Genomic DNA, 17,200 nt, shown 5'->3' on the forward strand with positions numbered 1-17,200 from the left:
TTCTAGTAGAAACTGTAGAAAATTACATCAAGTCCTTGAGAACCAAAATACAACCTTGAGTATATCACACCTGAAGTTAGAGACGATCTCAACAACTGACTTGACCAAAGACCAGATGAGTTGTGGGATGACATCAGGAACATCATACATGAAGAAAGGTCATAAAATAGACAAGAAAGAAAAAATTCAAAATGATGTCAGAAGAGAATGACTCTGAAACTTGCTCTTGAACACAGAGTATCTAAAACAAACTAAGAAATGAAGTAAAAGAACAGAAAAGAAGAATTCAAAGGGTGGCTCTAGAAGACTAAGTGGAATATTATAATGAAAGAATGCAAAGACCTGAAGTTAGAAAACCAGAAGGGAAGAACACGCTCAGCATTTCTCAAGCTGAAAGAACTGAAGAAAAAAGTCAAACCTTGACTTATAATATTGAAGGATTCTATGGGCAAAATAGTCAACAATGCAGGAAACATTAAAAGAGGATGACAGGAATACAGAATCACTGTACTAGAAAGAACTGGTTGATTTTCAACCATTTCAGGAGGCAGCATATGATCAAGAACTGATGGTACTGAAGGAAGAAGTCCATGTTGCACTTAAGGGATTTATGGAAAAAAAGGTTGTTGGAATTGATGGACTACCAATTGAAATATTTCAAAAAACGGTTGCATGGCTGGAGGTGTTAACTTGTCTATGACAAGAAATTTGGCAGACAGCTACCAGGCCAACTGACTGGAAGAGATCCATATCTATGCCCATTCCAACAGAATGTGGAAATTATCAAATAGTATCATAAATATCACACACAAATAAAGCTTTGCTGAAGACAATTCAAATTGGTTACATCAACAGAGAAGTGCCAGAAATTCAGGCTGGATTCAGAAGAAGACATAGAACGAGGGATATCATCTGCTGACGTCTGATGGATCTTGGCTGAAAACAAAGAATACCAGAAAGATGTTTATCTGTGTTTCTTTGGCTATGCAAAGGCATTCACTTGTGCAGATGAATATTAAGAAATTATTAATAACACTGAAAAGGATGGCAATTCCAGAACACTTCATTGTGCACATGTGGAACCTAGATAGAGCCAAGAGGCAGTCATTCTAACAGAAAAAGGGAATACTGCATGGTTTAAAATCAGGAAAGGTGTGTGCCAGGGCTGCATCCTGTTCACCAAACTTATTCAGTCTTTACGCTGAGCAAATCATCTGAGAAGCAGGACTATATGAAGAAGAATATGGCATCAGAACTGGAGGAAGGCCTGTGACGTGCAGCTGACAAGCTTGCTTGTTGAAAGTGAAGAGGACTTGTGGCACTTACTGATATAGATCAAAGACTACACAGCCTTCAGTATCAATTATACCTCCACATAAAATAAAAATCCTCACAATTGGATCAATAAGTAACATCACGATAAACAGAAAAGACTGAAGTTGTCAATGACTTTATTTTACTTGGATCCACGCATGGAAGCAGCAGTCAGGAAATCAATTGGTATAATGCATTGGGCAAATGTGCTTCAAAAGATCTTTTTAATATGTTAAGTAGCACAGAAGTCACTTTGAAGACTACTAAGGTCATCTGGAAGGAGCTCTGGTAGTGTAGCGGTTACGAATTGGACTGCAAACCGCAAGGTCAGCAGTTCGAAACTACCAGCTGCTCCATGGGAGAAAGAGGAGGCTTTCTGCTCCCATAAAGATTTATAGCCTCGGAAACCCTGTACAGGGTCACTATGAGTAGGAACCGACTCCACATGGGGCACATAACCGCCACCACCACCAAAAGAATGAACAAATCTGTCTTGGAAGAAGAAAGTACAGTCAGAATTCTCCTTAAGTGAGAATGGTGAGACTTTATCTCATGTACTTGGGACATGCTATTGAGAAGGAATGAGTCTCTGGAAAAGTATCATATTTGATCAACAAAGTAGAGGTTTAGGCAAAAAGAGGAAGTCCTTCCATGAGATGGATGGACACAGGGGCTGAAACAGTGGGTTCCCACACAGCAGAGACTGTGAGGACAGCACGGAACAGGGCAGTGTTTCTGACAGCACGGAACAGGGCAGTGTTTCTGTTCTGCTGTACCTAGGGTTGCTACAAGTCAGAACCGACTTGACTGTATGTAACAATGACCACCACAATAGCACTTACCACTACTGAAATTACTAATTTATTGCTCTGCTTTCTGTCTCCCCCACTGGAAAAGGAATTTCCTGAAAAGAATGAGCTGGTCTGTCCTCAGCTGTATCACCAGTGCCCACAGCTGGGCCCGGCCGGATGAACATGGCTCTTCCGTGCTGTGTTCAGAGCTGGCTGCCGACAGCAAGTCTGAGAAGCACCCTCTCAAGATTACAGGGTGGGAGAGTGAGTGGAGGGATGGGGAAATAATTACAACAAGAGAAGACCCAGCACTTCCATGGGAGGTAGGCAGAAAGCTGCTTTTAAAACAGCACGTGATGCCTGTCAGGTGTGTAATCTCGTTGACCTTTTTCAAACCTGGCATTACCAGCAGGCCCTACTTTCCCTTCTCCATCGCATAGAGGGTTTGTCCTCTCCAGCCCTCCCAGGTCACCAGTGCCTGCCAGCATCTCCAAGCTCCTGGGGCCCTTTGGGGAGGGCTTTCCCATGGGGGCACCTGGTGGAGACACACAGGACCACCTCCAGCCAGGGAGAGAGCTGCTCTTCCCCACACCCTGGCTTGCTCCAGTTCAAGACATCCCTTCCCCCTTCTTCCTTCAACTCTGAAACAAACACCGGATCTGCTGACAGGGCTGGGGGGGGGGGGGGGGGGGGGGGGGGGGGGGGGGGGGGCGGGGAGAGGGAGAGGAAGGCCCTGGAGAATGAGAAAGTGCCTGCAATTCACTGGCACCCTCCCGCACTGGGTGGGTGGTTTGTAAACTGAGGAAACTGGTGTAGAAGAACCAGGCAGATCCGCTGTCTAAAAATACACCCCTCTGTGGCACTGTAGGATAAGCACTGGACCACAAGGTCAGCAGTTCAAACTCACCAGCTGCTCTCGGGCACCCTGTACAGGGTTGCTTTGAGTCGGAATTGACTCCATGGCACTTAACAACAAAGCAAGTAAGTCATGAGGCTGCCTGCAGGCTGGTGGTGCTTACCTTGAATATAGGTTCCCTTTTCTCCCTAAGAGACCTAGCTTCTCCATGACTCATCAACCCTGGGATAGCTATGGGGGGACTGACTCAGCTGTTTGGATAAGGGAACTTTCTGGGAGCCCAGGAGCCCAATGCCAGCACGGAGACATAGATGCCTTGCCAGTTGGGCTCTTTCAGCCCTGTTGCCTGGCTTCAGAAGTCCTTGGGTCCCTGGTCACAGTTGTTTGCTTTTTACATCAACAACTACACACTCTACTTCACTCTGCAGGGACTATTTCCTCTCAGGCAGTCTCCTCAGGCCGGCAAAGTCAGGATACACAGGAAATTTACTCCAATCCCAGGATGGGTAACAGGAGATGGATTTTCCACAAGCGTCTTTAAAACAAGGCAGACAGTTCCATGTAAACAGTAGGCTTCCCTGAGAGGCTGCTGACTCTACCATGTTTGACCCAGTGTCCTAAAGAACTGCATTTCTTCTCCAAAAAGCAGGAGACCCCAGAAGGCACAGAACACTCTTGCTGAGAAACATTCTCCCATGCAGACCTCTCATTTCAGCATGTTTTGTGAGCAAGGCTATGTGAACTGCTCTTTCTTTCTGCATTATTGCTTCAAGGGGTTTCTACAGCAGACAGCTATAGAAGAGACAAGTATTGTCTCCCTTTGGAACAAACATTAAGTTTGCTTACAGTCTTGGAAGATACAGAGTCTCCCTGGAGCAAAAGGAGCCCCAGTGGCAGAGTGATTGATAATGTACTTTATAGTTACATAAGATAATGTACTCTATAGTTACATAAGATACACCACAGGGAGAGGCTGGGTGGTAAGTCCAACATTTCAACGGCTAATCAAACAGTTGATGGCTCGAACTTACCAGCTGCTTCACAGAAGAAAAGATGTGACACTCTGCTTCTGTAAAGATAACAGCCTGGCAAACATAGGAGTACGACTCTGACGTACTGGGTGGTTCTGAGCTGAAACAGACTTGATGGTTTCAGGTTTGGTGTTGGTTCTCTGGAGTAAAGGGGTAGGTTTGCTTATTGTCCACTATAAAAGATGCAGGCTCCTTAAGACGCAGGTTTCTTTCCTGTTATGCAACCACTGCATGTACAGGATCCTCTGGGCACCTCTGCATCGCCTCCATGGGGCCTGGGGGCAGCGAGAACTAATGACACAGGGTTCTGGTGTTCACGAGGCTGGGTGTGCATAATAGAGTCTCTTGTCTCTGACCCATGAGTCTCGTATCTTTTGTAGGCTCCCAGGAAACTGTGTTAGGCTAACTTAACTGGTTTCCAAATAGGGTAAAACTAGGATCCTCTTCTGTTCTCGACAACACTGTTTGTTCTTACTGGGCTCAATGTCTCTTCCCAAATCCTCAAGCTCCCAGTTCTGCCCTACTTCCAGCTATAAAAATATATGTTAAGGAAGATAGGAATTTTTACTTTTCTTTTTGTAATCAAATGCTTCACTGTTTTACAAAAAGATTTATCACACGCCTCTCTTAAATAGAAAACTAGTTAGGACACCTAAATGAGGATGTGTTTTATCCTAAAGAGCGGAATTTACACAGCAGTGTAATGGAATACGTCATGATATAAAACAAGGTTCATGCACGCTTTTTGTTGGCGATACAAATGCCCACAGGTCAGGCCTGCCACTGGAGTTGTGCAGGCACTATCGTGAAGCACTGCTTCCTTCCTTAACACCAGCTGGCAGGCTTGTTTAATAGTGCTCTCCACCTACTTACGATAAAGTCAACTTCTCAAGTCTGCTGTCGAGTTAACTGAATTGTGCCAATGTCAATTTCCTGGTTTTGATCATGTATCATAGTTACAAGAGATATACCACTGGGGGAAGCTGGGTGGAGGGTCAAACACTTAGTGGCCACCTGATGGTGGAAAATGATTTGGCCACTCCTGAAATTGGGGATAATGCCACCCACCCTACAATGTGGTAGACGGACGTGTAGCAAAGGTATGTAGAGTACCTAGTTCAAGTCTTGGCACAAAGCTGAAGGTCAAAAAAAGCTATCTGTATAGAAGAAAGAACATGCCCAATTCATGAGTAATCAACAAGTCTCAAGAAATTACCTAGTATGTGTCCAGTCCCATGACAGAAATGGGAGAAGGGGATGAGAGCCTTGTCTCAAAGTAAGGCCCCAAAGATCAGCAAAAGGGATAGGTATGTCTCTCACGCTCATAGAATATGTCTCACAGAAGGAAACCCTCCCCTTCTCCCTGCCTCCACCCTACCCTAGGGAGTCCAGTCCCTGGAGTCTAACCCTTCATACCAAAGAAAAGAAGAGGGGTCTTCTGTCCTAGGATGCCCTGCTGGAGAACTGCCTGTCCCACATGGGGACCATTAACTTCTCCTTGCCCCTCCTGTGGGCTCTGCAGGCCTCACATAGGCTAATGTCTATGGCACAGAAAACACCCCTAGGGCCCAGAAAACAAGTTCCAGCCGTGGCAAGAATAACAGAAAAGGCAGCTCCTCTATAAACCTTCAACAGGGCTTGTGTTAGAATGCAACGTGTCAGATCCTGGCTCCTCCCTCCACCAGCTTGTTGGTCCTGCCCACAGGATTTCCCCCCATCACCCTCACATCACTGCAGAGCATCCCATGTGTCCCCAAGAGTCCATGGGCACTGCCTGGGGTGGGCTTCTCCTGGAGCCCCAGGCCCTCACCATTTGTTAATCCCTTCGGCTGACCCTGACACTGAGACATGTCACATACCTGCTTCCTCGATCTCAGGATTTATAGGTCATGTGACGACTTTCTGCCAGGATTTGACTTGCAAATGGTGAGCAACCAAGCCCTGGGTGCCCTTTTTACCCGGTTCCTCTGTTTTCTCTATCACCTCCACCAGTCAGTCAAATTTGGATGAACCCCTAACCATGAGCCAAAGATAATTCTGATTCTGAAGTAGATCCCATTTCTAACTAGCTTGAGAGCTCCTCAAGTGAAGGAAACAAAGCTAGTTCTTCCCTCACTCACCATACCATCCCAGCCTTACCCATGACTACTTATTCCTGGCAGAGGTCAAGCCCTTCAGAAAAGCCCACTGGTTACTGATAATGAGGTATTCTTTTCCTGAGGTGCTGGACAAGAGTGGGAGGAGGGAGACATTCTTGAACAGGCAGTCCTCAAGACCCCCCTGCCCAAGCCCATCACGAGCAAGGGGGCACCTCCTTTCATAAGAATCAGCTCGCTCTGCTTTTTATAAATGGGAAACCAGATTCTGAGAACATGAGAAACTCCCCAGAAGTCACATGGCCAGAGACCAGTAGAGATGGGTCTGGAAAGGCAAGGAAGGCCACTTTGAGGGCAGTGGCCTCTAAAACCAGTGGCTCCTGAGTCCCCTGGGGAAACTTGATAAAGTGCAGATTCCTATACCTGTTCAGAATTTCTGACTTAGAAGTCTTCTTTAGGAATGCTTCTTTCCAACTTACCTGGGAGGAAGGGGATGATCCTCTGCTTGGGGTCCTTCTGCCCGCCTTCGATGGGAAACTTATCCAGGAGCTGCATCTGAGAAACCAAACAGAGGGAGAGGGTTCAGAGACTGTGCAGCCCCTCTGTACCACAGGCAAGCGCTTGGGGCCCCACTGTTATCACATGGATGAGTGATGCCTCAAATCCCTCATTTCACAGACGATTAACAAACGCTGTGGGGCCTGAGAGGGAAGCCAAGAGCTCTCTGTGCATCAAGGCGGTGAGTGAAGTGTTTCTGCAGGAGGGGAAGGAATATAGGTGGTGTCTGGAGGTGACTGAACAAAGCAAGTGGAGGGCCTAGCCAGCCTGCAGGTGGGGTTTCCAGAAGCTTCTTTGGAACTTCTTTCTTTCATACGTCATCTGTTAGGATGAGCCCTTCAGCAAGCCACCCACCCTCCCAACCTCTCCTGGGACAGGACAGGGGTAGGCCCATCTGATACTTCAGACAGACCACCCACCTTCCAGAACTGCTCTGTGGAAACAAACCCAGATGTTATTTTAATTGTAAAGCCAAGTCCATCCCATTGCCCCAACTGCTGGGAGACCCCCTCCTCCGTTTCCCATTTTCCCACCCTGAGATTGCTGCTGTTTTCCCAGGGACGCGCCCACTGGAAGAGTTTCCTGGGGTCTGGAGAACCAACTGTTTTTTCTTCTGCTATTCTGGGATAAATGTTGTGTCAACTGGAAAAATACACAGGAGGCAGGCTGGATGAGGCCCCTCCAAGAGCTGGGGCAGGGGTGGGGCGAGCCAGGATCTCTCCCTGCTGCCTTGGTTGTGTGACCGCAGGTGAGACATTTAACATTTGTCAGCTGGGTCCACTTGCAAAAGGAGGAGGGCCAGTATTGTGGCATCTGAAGTTCATTCATCGATTCATTCATCCATCCATCTAAGTATTGCACCTACACAGAGCAACTGGCACTAAGGGTATGACCTCAAAGAAAAGCAACAGTGTCTCTGTCCTCAGGGAGTTTACATTGTAGTGGAGGGAGACAGACAGTAAACAAATACGTATCAATGTGGTGTCGGGGTGGTAAGTGCTATGCAGGAGAATAAAGAGGATAAGGGTTTGGAGCAGGACAAGGGTTGCTATTTTATATAGGGTGTAAGGAAGGTCTTGCCAATAAGAAGATGGCAGTTCAGCTGACACCCACAGAAGGTGAGGAAGCAAACCATTTGCAGAATGTTTCAGGGAAGAATGTTTCAGGGAAGAACAGGAAACACAAAGAGGCTAGAAAGACCAGTGTGGTTGAAATGGAGTAAGCCAGAGGCCTTGTTGTTGTGAAGTGCCGTCGAGTCGGTTCCGACCCTTAGCGACCCTGTACAGGGTTTCCGAGGGTGTAAATCCTTACGGGAGTAGAAAGCCTCATCTTTCTACCAAGCCAGAGGCCTGGGGATAGATAATGAGATTTAAGAGGCAGGACAGGCCAGATCATGGTCTTAGAGGCCAAAGTGAGGACTCTGAGTTTATCCTGACTGAGAGGGAAATCCTTAGGAGACTTTGTGCAGAAGAGAGAAATGATCTGATTTATGTTATGGCTGTAGCTACTGGGTAGTGAATGAGCCATAGGATAGAAGCAGGGAGGCCAGTTAAGACACTTTGATTTGTTGTTTGGAGGTATCTCTTTCTATATATATAGCTCCATCACTATCCATCTATGTAGCTCTAGTACATCATTTTTAGATTCTCTCTAAAAAGAATTACACAATACACAGATGAAGGGCAGACAATGGTGGATTCCACTCAAAACAAGCAGAGACTGCACCGTGAATAACTTTCACTTCACTGAATGCAGACTGATATTTAACAAAAGCTAGCTCATGAGTTTCCAAACCCGAATGTTGCAAACCCATCATTTAATGGTAGGTGTAAATATGATCACTGGGCTGTGAGACCAGTAACTTGTACTTAGGATTTTAAAAAAATTTAATAAAGTACCAGTGAGGAGTAGAACTCCTATTTTCTCCTTTCCTCATCTATAATCTACTTTTGTAAAGTTTCCTTCTCTATTACCTAAGAAATTCGTGTTCACTGTAGATGTTTGTGAACTTTTGGTCTGGTACCAGAGATGACAGACAAGGGGGCAGACTCTGTCTGGTGTGATGGAGAATGATGAGGACAAATGACCAGGTTCCTCCAGGAGATGAAAGAGGAAGTCAGGGAAGACCACCTGGAAGAAGAGAACACCTGTGTCTTGGCCGAGTGGCAGTCACACTCGCTATGTCATCCCTGCCAATTCAGTCTGAATTCCCTCAATGGGTTCACCTGTCTCCAGGAAGGCGCAGCTATCTGATAGTCCCTCAAAGTAGGAGGCAGATTTACATGTTCCCCCTACACAAGAGGGGGTCTCAGGGGAGGGAACTGCAGTCAATTTCTATCCTCTTCTAACAGATTCTCCTCTGAGACAACCTCTGGCCTAGTCTGGGTCCCTCTGAGGCCAAGATATGCTCATCTGCTGAATGCTGGGTCAGCAGGTCCTCTCCAAAGCCCTGAGCCCCTAGCTGGCCAGTTACCCTATCCCCAGCCCCCAGGCACTGAGCCTGCTGCACCTGTCACTTAATTCTACCACCAGGCCTAAGCCAGCAGATCTCTGGCGTCTGCCCTCCTCGTCAACCCCAAGACCCACTGGCCATCGGAAAACGAAACAAGCTCACCAGCCGCCAGTGACTTTTTCTCTGCTCACAGGTCACCTTTCAAAGAAAGCAATCCCCCTCCCCAGACCCAGTTCAGGCTGCTGAAAATCAAATAAAAGCAGCCCCGCTGAGTTCATGCGTCAGCAGTGTGGGGGGCTCCAAAGCTGCACAGCTCAGCATCTTGACTCAGCAACACGGTAGAGTGGTCCGTGGTAGAATCAGCATCTGGGACCATGTTCGTTATACAACCCAAATGCCACGCTCCCCTGGGTGCAAAAAAGCAGTTCCTAAGAGGGCAGTCTCAGGGACACACCTACCAGGGCCTTCCTCAAGGAGAGAAGGCCCTGCTTAGCAGAGAGTTGGAGCTGAAAGTGGAGTCTCCTGTCCCTCCAGCTTAGGCCTGAGTCAGGCAGGAGTCAAAGCATGGCCCATTGCCAGGGTCCCTCATGGAGTGAGAGGTATTTGGCGAATGGAACCCTTTGCAACCACATTAGAACTCCTCAGGGTGTTTATCTAAGGGGTGGATAGTGTGAGAGACACAGGACAGCTCAGCTCCAAGAGTCAGCCTCAGCCAGAGACAGCTGATTTGGCAGGTCTGCTCGGGAAGGGCTCACAAGCAATAGATACTGGAAGGCAGAGAGGGCGGGTGAAGCCCATCTGGAGCACATCTGTAACCCTAGAGGTCACTCCTTGTCCTTCCCCTAGGGTGGAATTGCAAGTATCTTCAGTTTTGGGGTTCCAATCCTCAAACCCTCCTTGTGACCACTAACAGCTCAAGACATCATTGCAAAAGGCTGGTGGATTCCCTGTCCCAGCAATTCTGCTTCAAAGGAGGCCAGGCCACCAGACCTCTCTTGGGGCCATGAGGAATCAAGCGAAACCTCAAGATTCATTTGCCCATTCCACTTACTGTGATAGATGCTGGGAACCATTAATAGAGGCAGAGAGGGAAAATGTGGTTCTTAAATTCCTTACCCCCTAAAACCTAAAATGAACTCCCCTGTCTCCCTTCTATTCTGTGATGGTCTTCTTTGACCATCCTAGCCTAAGGTCTAAGCTCCTTTCTCTGAATTCCAACAAGACTCCTGGCTCGTATTCCATTTCAGCACTTACAGCCTTATGAGTCTACTCTTTTGTCCCTAGTAATCTCATGGACCAATAGGAAGTACCCAAGGGCCAAATGGTTCTTTTCTTCTTCTTAAATTTTTTAATAGCTTCATTGAAACATAATTCACACACCATATAATTTACCCATTTAAAGTGTACAATTCAATGGATTTTAGAATATTCACAGAGTTGCACAACTAACACCACAATCAGTTTTAGAACATTTTCCTGAATCCCCCTAAATGTCATTCCCATACCCTTCAGTGGTGATTCCCATTCTCCCAGCCCTTGTTGTTGTTGCTGTTGTTAAGTACCAGCCAGTCAATTCCGACTCATAGCAACCCTGTATAGGGTTTCCCAGGAGAGGCTGGAGAATTTGAACCGCCGACCTTGAGGTTCAAACTGATCTTGGGGTTGAGTGCTTATTCTATGGTGCCACATCAGGAACCCACCCCAAGTCCCTGGAAACCACTAATTTACCTTCTGTTTTTATAGATTTTCTTATTTGGATATTTCAAATAAATTAAACTATATGCGCCCTTTGCAATCAACTTCTTTCACTTAATACAATGCTTTCAAGATCCTCCCAGACTGAAGTGTATATCAGTATTTCATTCATTCTTATGGCTGAATAATATTCTATTCTGTGTGTATGTTGTTTTCATTGTTGTTAAGTGCCATTGAGTTGGTTCCAACTCAGAGCAACACTTTATAGAGTTTCTGAGGAGTGGCTGGTGGGTTTGAACCTCTGACCTTGTGGTTAGCAGTCCAGTGCTTATCCAACAGCACCACACCAGGACTAGGCCTTATCTATTTATCTACTGGTGAATCGGAAAAAAATACCCTCCAAATCCACTCCTTTTGAGTTAATTCCGACTCATAAAACCCACTGTATTTCTGAAATAAACCCTGCTTGGTTAAAATGTACTAGCCTTTGTATAAACAACTGGATTTGACTTGCATCTATGTTCATGATCCTACTAATGGTAGGTGAGTTCTGACCTGCTGAGAGTCATACAAAGCCATGCAATAGTTCAGGGAAGAAGAGGACCAGTGTGTCTGGTGAGCAAACCTGGTTTCTTAGAGGAGATACCAGAGCTAGATCTTGAGTAAAGGGGAGCTGGAAAAAAGAGAGGAAGGAATCCCAAAGGCAGAAATGGCAAGTACAAAGGTTTGGCTACAGGAATGTTAGGATTATTAGATGATAAAAGAAGTCAGATGGGGGGTGTATGTGTGTGTGTGAAGTGACTTGTTCATGAAACGCTGCCGCCGTGTGTCAGAGAAAGTGCTGGGATCCAGAGTGGAGGCCCCCGATGATTTATTCCGATCATTTGGGATAACCACACAGCTGGTCATCAGAGCAGGATAAGAGCAGATGTTTTATTCTACCACATAACCCAAAGTTATGGCAAATGTGAGGTGGAAAACAGGTCATTTCCGGGTACTGGAGTCTCTGGGGTAGAGGTGAGTGGGCAAATGAGACATCATTTAATGTTGTTGTTAAGTGCTGTTGAGTCGGTTCTGACCCGTAGCAATTCTGTATAAGGCTTCCAAGGAGCAGCTGGTGAGCTTGAACCACTGACCTTGCAGTTCAAAGTGACTTTACAGTCCAGCTCATTAATCCACAGAGCTGTAGGTACTCAGTAAACTATGGTGGCGGGGTCAGGTAATAGATAGGCTGGTCCTTTGCTTTGCTGAGAGTCTAAGATGAACAACTCAGAATATCAAAGGTGAGGCTGCAGGTGACACCAGGTTCCTTCTCTACCTTCCCCTGCCACCTTCCCGCAGCATGCAATATTGACACGGAGACATTCTAAACATGTACTTACAGCTCTGGCTTGAAAGGAAAGTCAAATCGTTAGCTTATGCAGGGAGTGCACACCTCAACCTGACCTTACCCACCCCTAAGTCACCTCTGAGAAGAGGCCCTCCCACTGGTACATAGAACACAATCAGGAGTTGAACTTTCCACGCCCTATGCTGGGAGCCCTCTTGCCCTCCCTGAGTTCTCAAGATTAAGGAGAGCTATGGGTTAGGGTGGTCAGCACCTTCACATGAGACCCTGACCCCACCACAGCAAACCAGGCAGGGGGCGTGACCAGCAGGAAGTGCACTTTCAAAGACAATTATCATAGTAACAGCAGCAAACGAATAGAATAGCAAATAGAACAATGTTGTGTTGTTGTTAAGTGCTGTGGAGTTGGTTCTGGCTCATAACAACCCTATATAGGGTTTGAGCTGTCGACCTTGTGGTTTGGAGTCCAGTGCTGATCCTACAAGCCCACTAGGAGTCCAGCTGAATGATAGCAAGGCCAACATCAGAGCAATTGCTTTGTGTGCTATGGTAGACAATCAAACAAGCTCTCAAAACCTCTTACTAGGTAGAGGTTTGATTTGTCTTGTGTTTTATAGATGGAGAGACATATACTTGTATATTGTTTCACATTGGCACTCAAAAAGTTTTTGATCCTATGTGGAAAAGGTAGGAAATTTGGCATTGTGCCAAAACCTGTGTGTGTGTGTGTGTGTGTGTGTGTGTGTGTTTAAAGGAAGTTCTGTCTTTAGAACTAGAATTAAATATTTCATTAAAATGTTGCTATATTTTCGGTTCTTTCATATTTTTTTCCTGCTCTATAATTTGTGAGGCTCATTCACTTTGTAGATGTCCCTGGGTGGTCCAAATGGTTAAGTGCTTGGCTGTTAACCAAAAGGGTGGCAGTTCGAGACCACCCAGAGGTGCTTCAAAAGACAGCCCAAGAAATCTACTTCTGAAAACATTATGGAGTACAGTTCTGCACTGAAACACAGGGTCCCCATGAGTAGGAATAGCCTGGGTGACAACTGGCTTGGTTTGGTTTTCATGTTAAGGAGAGAGGAAGATGAGGTGAAGGGGAAAGGACTCAGTTACAGACAATGTAATATATGCTCACTACAATGTGGTACGACCAATTACTGATGAATGCTTTCCCAAGACCTAGCTCTGGTGGCATGGTGGGTTAAACCTTGAGCTGCTAACTGCACAGTCAGTAGTTCAAATCCACTAATCACTTTGTGGGAGAAAGGTAAGGCTTTCTGTTCCTGCAAAGATTTACAGCTTCAGAAACCCTACATAGGGTCACGGCACATAACCACCACCACCACCACCACCACCACCACGAGTCAGAACCAACTTGAAGGCACACACCACCACAAATACTTGTTGTTCGGTGCCATCAAGTTGGTTCCAACACACAGTGACCCTGTATAGGGTTTCCGAGGCTGTAAAATCTTTGCGGAAGCAGAAAGCCTCATCTTTCTCTCATGGAGTGGCTGGTGGTCACGGACTGCTGACCTCATGGTTCATAGTCCAGTGCTTATCTACAGAGCCACAGTGCTCCCCAATACTAGTTGTTAGATGCCGTGGAGCTGCTTCCGATTCATAGCGCCCCTGCATAGGGTTTCTGAAAAGCTGATGGGTTTGAACCACCGACCTTGTGTCTGGTTGTTCAATTTTCCCTCCTTGGCATACTAGTACCCTCACCATTCTGTTGTTGTTAAATGCCATCTATTCAGTTTTAACTTGCCTAAAACACACAGCATGGTAGTAACTGAGGCAGAAGGGAGGCCCAAGTCACCAGCTTTCCAAAGTTACACATTTCACCCTCAGAGGCTGGAGCACACACAGGGTGTCCAAACAAATGCACAGGTCCCCTTCCTTACAACCAGATCCTCCATCTCTACTGTCATTAATTACCTAATATTTTTTGCTAGTAGTTTTTAGTTAACTCCCTTCCTGGGACAACTTATATATTTTAGCCACATACAAAGCAATCATATCCATGAAATCATAAAGTCATTGATGTGTTCAAATACATATATTTTTTTCTAACACACATTAAAACAAACCTACTGAGATGTGCAGTTTTGTCCTATTTACTACCAACAGTCACCTCCTGAACTCTCAGTGACACCTGCACTGCATCCGGGAAAATGTGAGCAACGACAACGAGTGCATTGCTAGGCACATCGGGATTCAAACCCGCTTCCTCATCTGTAAAATGGGAGCAGTGACAGAACCTGCTGGGCGGGGCTGGCAGGAGGATGTGCTTGGCACGGAGCCTGATGGAGACACATGGCTATCATCACTATCACTGCCCCCATCCTCACTGTTGCTATGATGCCAGGCTGTGTCCCCAGAGCAGGCAAAGTGCTTTGGAAGCTACAGCCAGTGAGGCCAGGGAGGCAGCAGGGAGGTTGTTAGGGGCAGTCTGGGAGGATCTGCCCAGCTAGGCTTGGGAAGGAGTCTCCTGACTTTTCCCAACCTTTCAAGTGCATGGGGGCTGGCGGGTTGTGTTTTACATTAAACATGGTGAGGCCTGAGCTGATGGGGCACACAAAGTGAACAAAAAAATGTGTGAGATGGTGTTGTTCAGGGTGAACCTCCTCAAGCCTATGAAAACTTCCATCTGATGTCTAGAAGGCAGTCCAGAAGGCTGAACCTACCCAATGGACTCATTCTATACCTCCTCCAACCATGCTGACCCACAGCCTTCAAGCAAGAAAAAGAGCCCCTGCTGGCCTTCTGGGGGACATGGCTTGCCTTTTCTAGGTGGCAGCAGCCTCATCTGTGACATATTTGTCCTATCTGCCTCCCACACACGAGAAAGGGCTGTCAAACGCCACGTGAAATTAGTCCGCTTAACATCTCTGAGGAGTAAAAATGGAGTCAGGCCCGTATTTCCCCAGCCTGGAGGTCGATGCAAGGTTAAAAGGTAAAGTGTATATGTAAAGTATGTTAACAAGGACCCTGGTGGTGCAATGACTAAGTACCCACTTGGCTGCTAACTAAAAGGTTGGTGGTTCGAATCCACCTAGCAGCTTTGTGGGAGAATGGTCTGGCCATCTGTTTCTAAAGAAAATCCTGTGGGGCAGTTCTACCGTCACGTGGGAGCTCTATGAGTGGAAATGGACTTAAAGTCCTGGTGTGATGCTGAAGAATAAGCATCGGACTGCTAACCACAAGACTGGCAGTTCAAAACCACTAGCTGCTCCTCAGAAATTTTATACAGGATCACCATGAGTCGGAACCCACTCAACAGCACTTATAACAACAACAACAAAGCACATTAACACAACAGCTCTAGTCTCTCTATTACTGTTATACCATTATTATTATTACTGTTCTAATTAGTGTAGAATACATTCCATCTGAAGTAGAATACATTCCTAGTGTAGAATACATTCCATCAAGCTAGGGAGGGATCCAAGGTCAGGCATAAAAATAGCCACCTGGTGGTGGTGTGAGGCTTAAAGGAGATCACTCAGGTGAGCCTGGCTCGCTGTAAGTTCTCAATAAACAGGGTCACCCTTAGCAAAGCAAAGAGACTGGTGGTTATCTTCACGTCTCCAATCTCTCCTCCAGCCTTTCCTGTTTCTCGTGAGCTGCTCAACTTCAGCCACATGAATGCAGCCTTCACCATCAAGGACTGAAGGCCTTCCAGGTCCATCCCTTATAACTTCACTGTCCTTGACCTCCAACCCAACACAACATGAGATCGCCCAAGCAATAGCAGCTCCCCTTGGTCAAGAGGAAAGGGCAGGAGGCCAGGGCAGTGGACCACCTGGAAAGGCACTGGGCCAGAGCTTCCAGCAGCTGCAAGTTTGGCTCCCCATGGAACAAGTAGAGCTTCCCATGGCTCTCAGAGTCTGAGACATGACTTCCTACTGTCAGACTGGAGCTAGGAGCCCCACTTTCTCCCCTGCACCCCAGTGTGTCTGCTCCTAGCTACCTGGTGGCCCTTCTTACTTTCCACCCCCAAGGAAGGTGCTAAGCAGGAAGGGTACATACTAGGCAGTATGAAAGGAAGGGCCAGAGGCTGAGAGGGAGAATTTGGACTTCTTCCCTTGGAAGATTCTGAGCAGAGGAGTGAGGCTGTGAATGTGGAATTCTAGAAATGGAATCCAGCCAGCTTGTAGGATGGAGCAGTGATGAACAAGCCATCTGCGTGCGTGATAGAGTGCCGGGAAATCCTGGCACCAGCCTGGGTGTCAGTGGTGATACTCCCCCTAAGAGAATGAGGCCAACCTAGGATAAAGTCTGCCTTCGAAGGGCCTGTTTCCTAGCAAGGCCCTGGCTGTTGTCACCCTGTTCCTTTCAGAGGATGTATGAACCTGAGTGAAAGGAAAAGGCACTTCTGGGGCTCCTTAGCCTCACCAGAGACCCCTTCCAAGACGTCTAAACTCCCCAAGCTGCCTGAGATATCTCTCGTCCATGCAGACTTCCAAGGCCCATCCTAAATAGCAAGGAGTCCTGAAGAAGGGGTAAAGAGGGAAGAAGGAAAACAGACTTGAACCTTCTCTTTCTAATCCTGACCATTAACTATGGAATCAACTTCAGGACGAAGTCTGGGACAAAGAGAAGCATAGTCTTGGGGGAGAAGGATAGGGCAAGCCTATCCAAGCTTGAGACCCAGGCCCCAGGTTGCTATTCAAGGCAGTGAGATTCCAAGTTGGTCCCCATTGTGCCCCTGATGGGGCCTCACAGACAGAGAAGCCAAGCAGGGATGCGTCTAAGGACCATACAACACTGTTGTCCAAGAGTAGAAGCTTAGAAAGATGAGGACCATCCTCCAGAGCCAACAGAAAGAAAGCTTCCCAAGAGCCCGCACTCTGAATTCAGACTTCTAGCCTCCTAAGCCAGAGAAAGCACATTTCTGTTTACTGAAACCATCCACTTGTGAGCACTTCTGTTTATATTAGCACTACATAACAAAGACAAACATCTACCTTCCTTCTCTGTCAGGAACCTCGTGGTGTAAGAGACCCAAACACACATGAAGCCTCTTGGAAGGAGTGCTAAGTATACACTCATCTCT

The 17,200-nt window shown here is 46.8% G+C and overlaps 1 protein-coding gene across 1 annotated transcript in view; it reads right to left on the reverse strand.

Moving 5' to 3' along the window:
• SH3PXD2A (SH3 and PX domains 2A) overlaps positions 1 to 17,200 on the reverse strand; it is a 261,997-nt gene that overhangs the window by 162,376 nt on the left and 82,421 nt on the right. Inside the window, exon 3 of the mRNA XM_006831315.1 lies at positions 6,568 to 6,643. Within this exon, the coding sequence (XP_006831378.1) occupies positions 6,568 to 6,643 (76 nt within the window). The remainder of the gene's footprint in view (positions 1 to 6,567; positions 6,644 to 17,200) is intronic.

Source organism: Chrysochloris asiatica, unplaced genomic scaffold (assembly GCF_000296735.1).
Source record: "Chrysochloris asiatica unplaced genomic scaffold, ChrAsi1.0 scaffold00003, whole genome shotgun sequence".
NCBI classification, from domain to species: Eukaryota; Metazoa; Chordata; class Mammalia; order Afrosoricida; family Chrysochloridae; genus Chrysochloris; species Chrysochloris asiatica.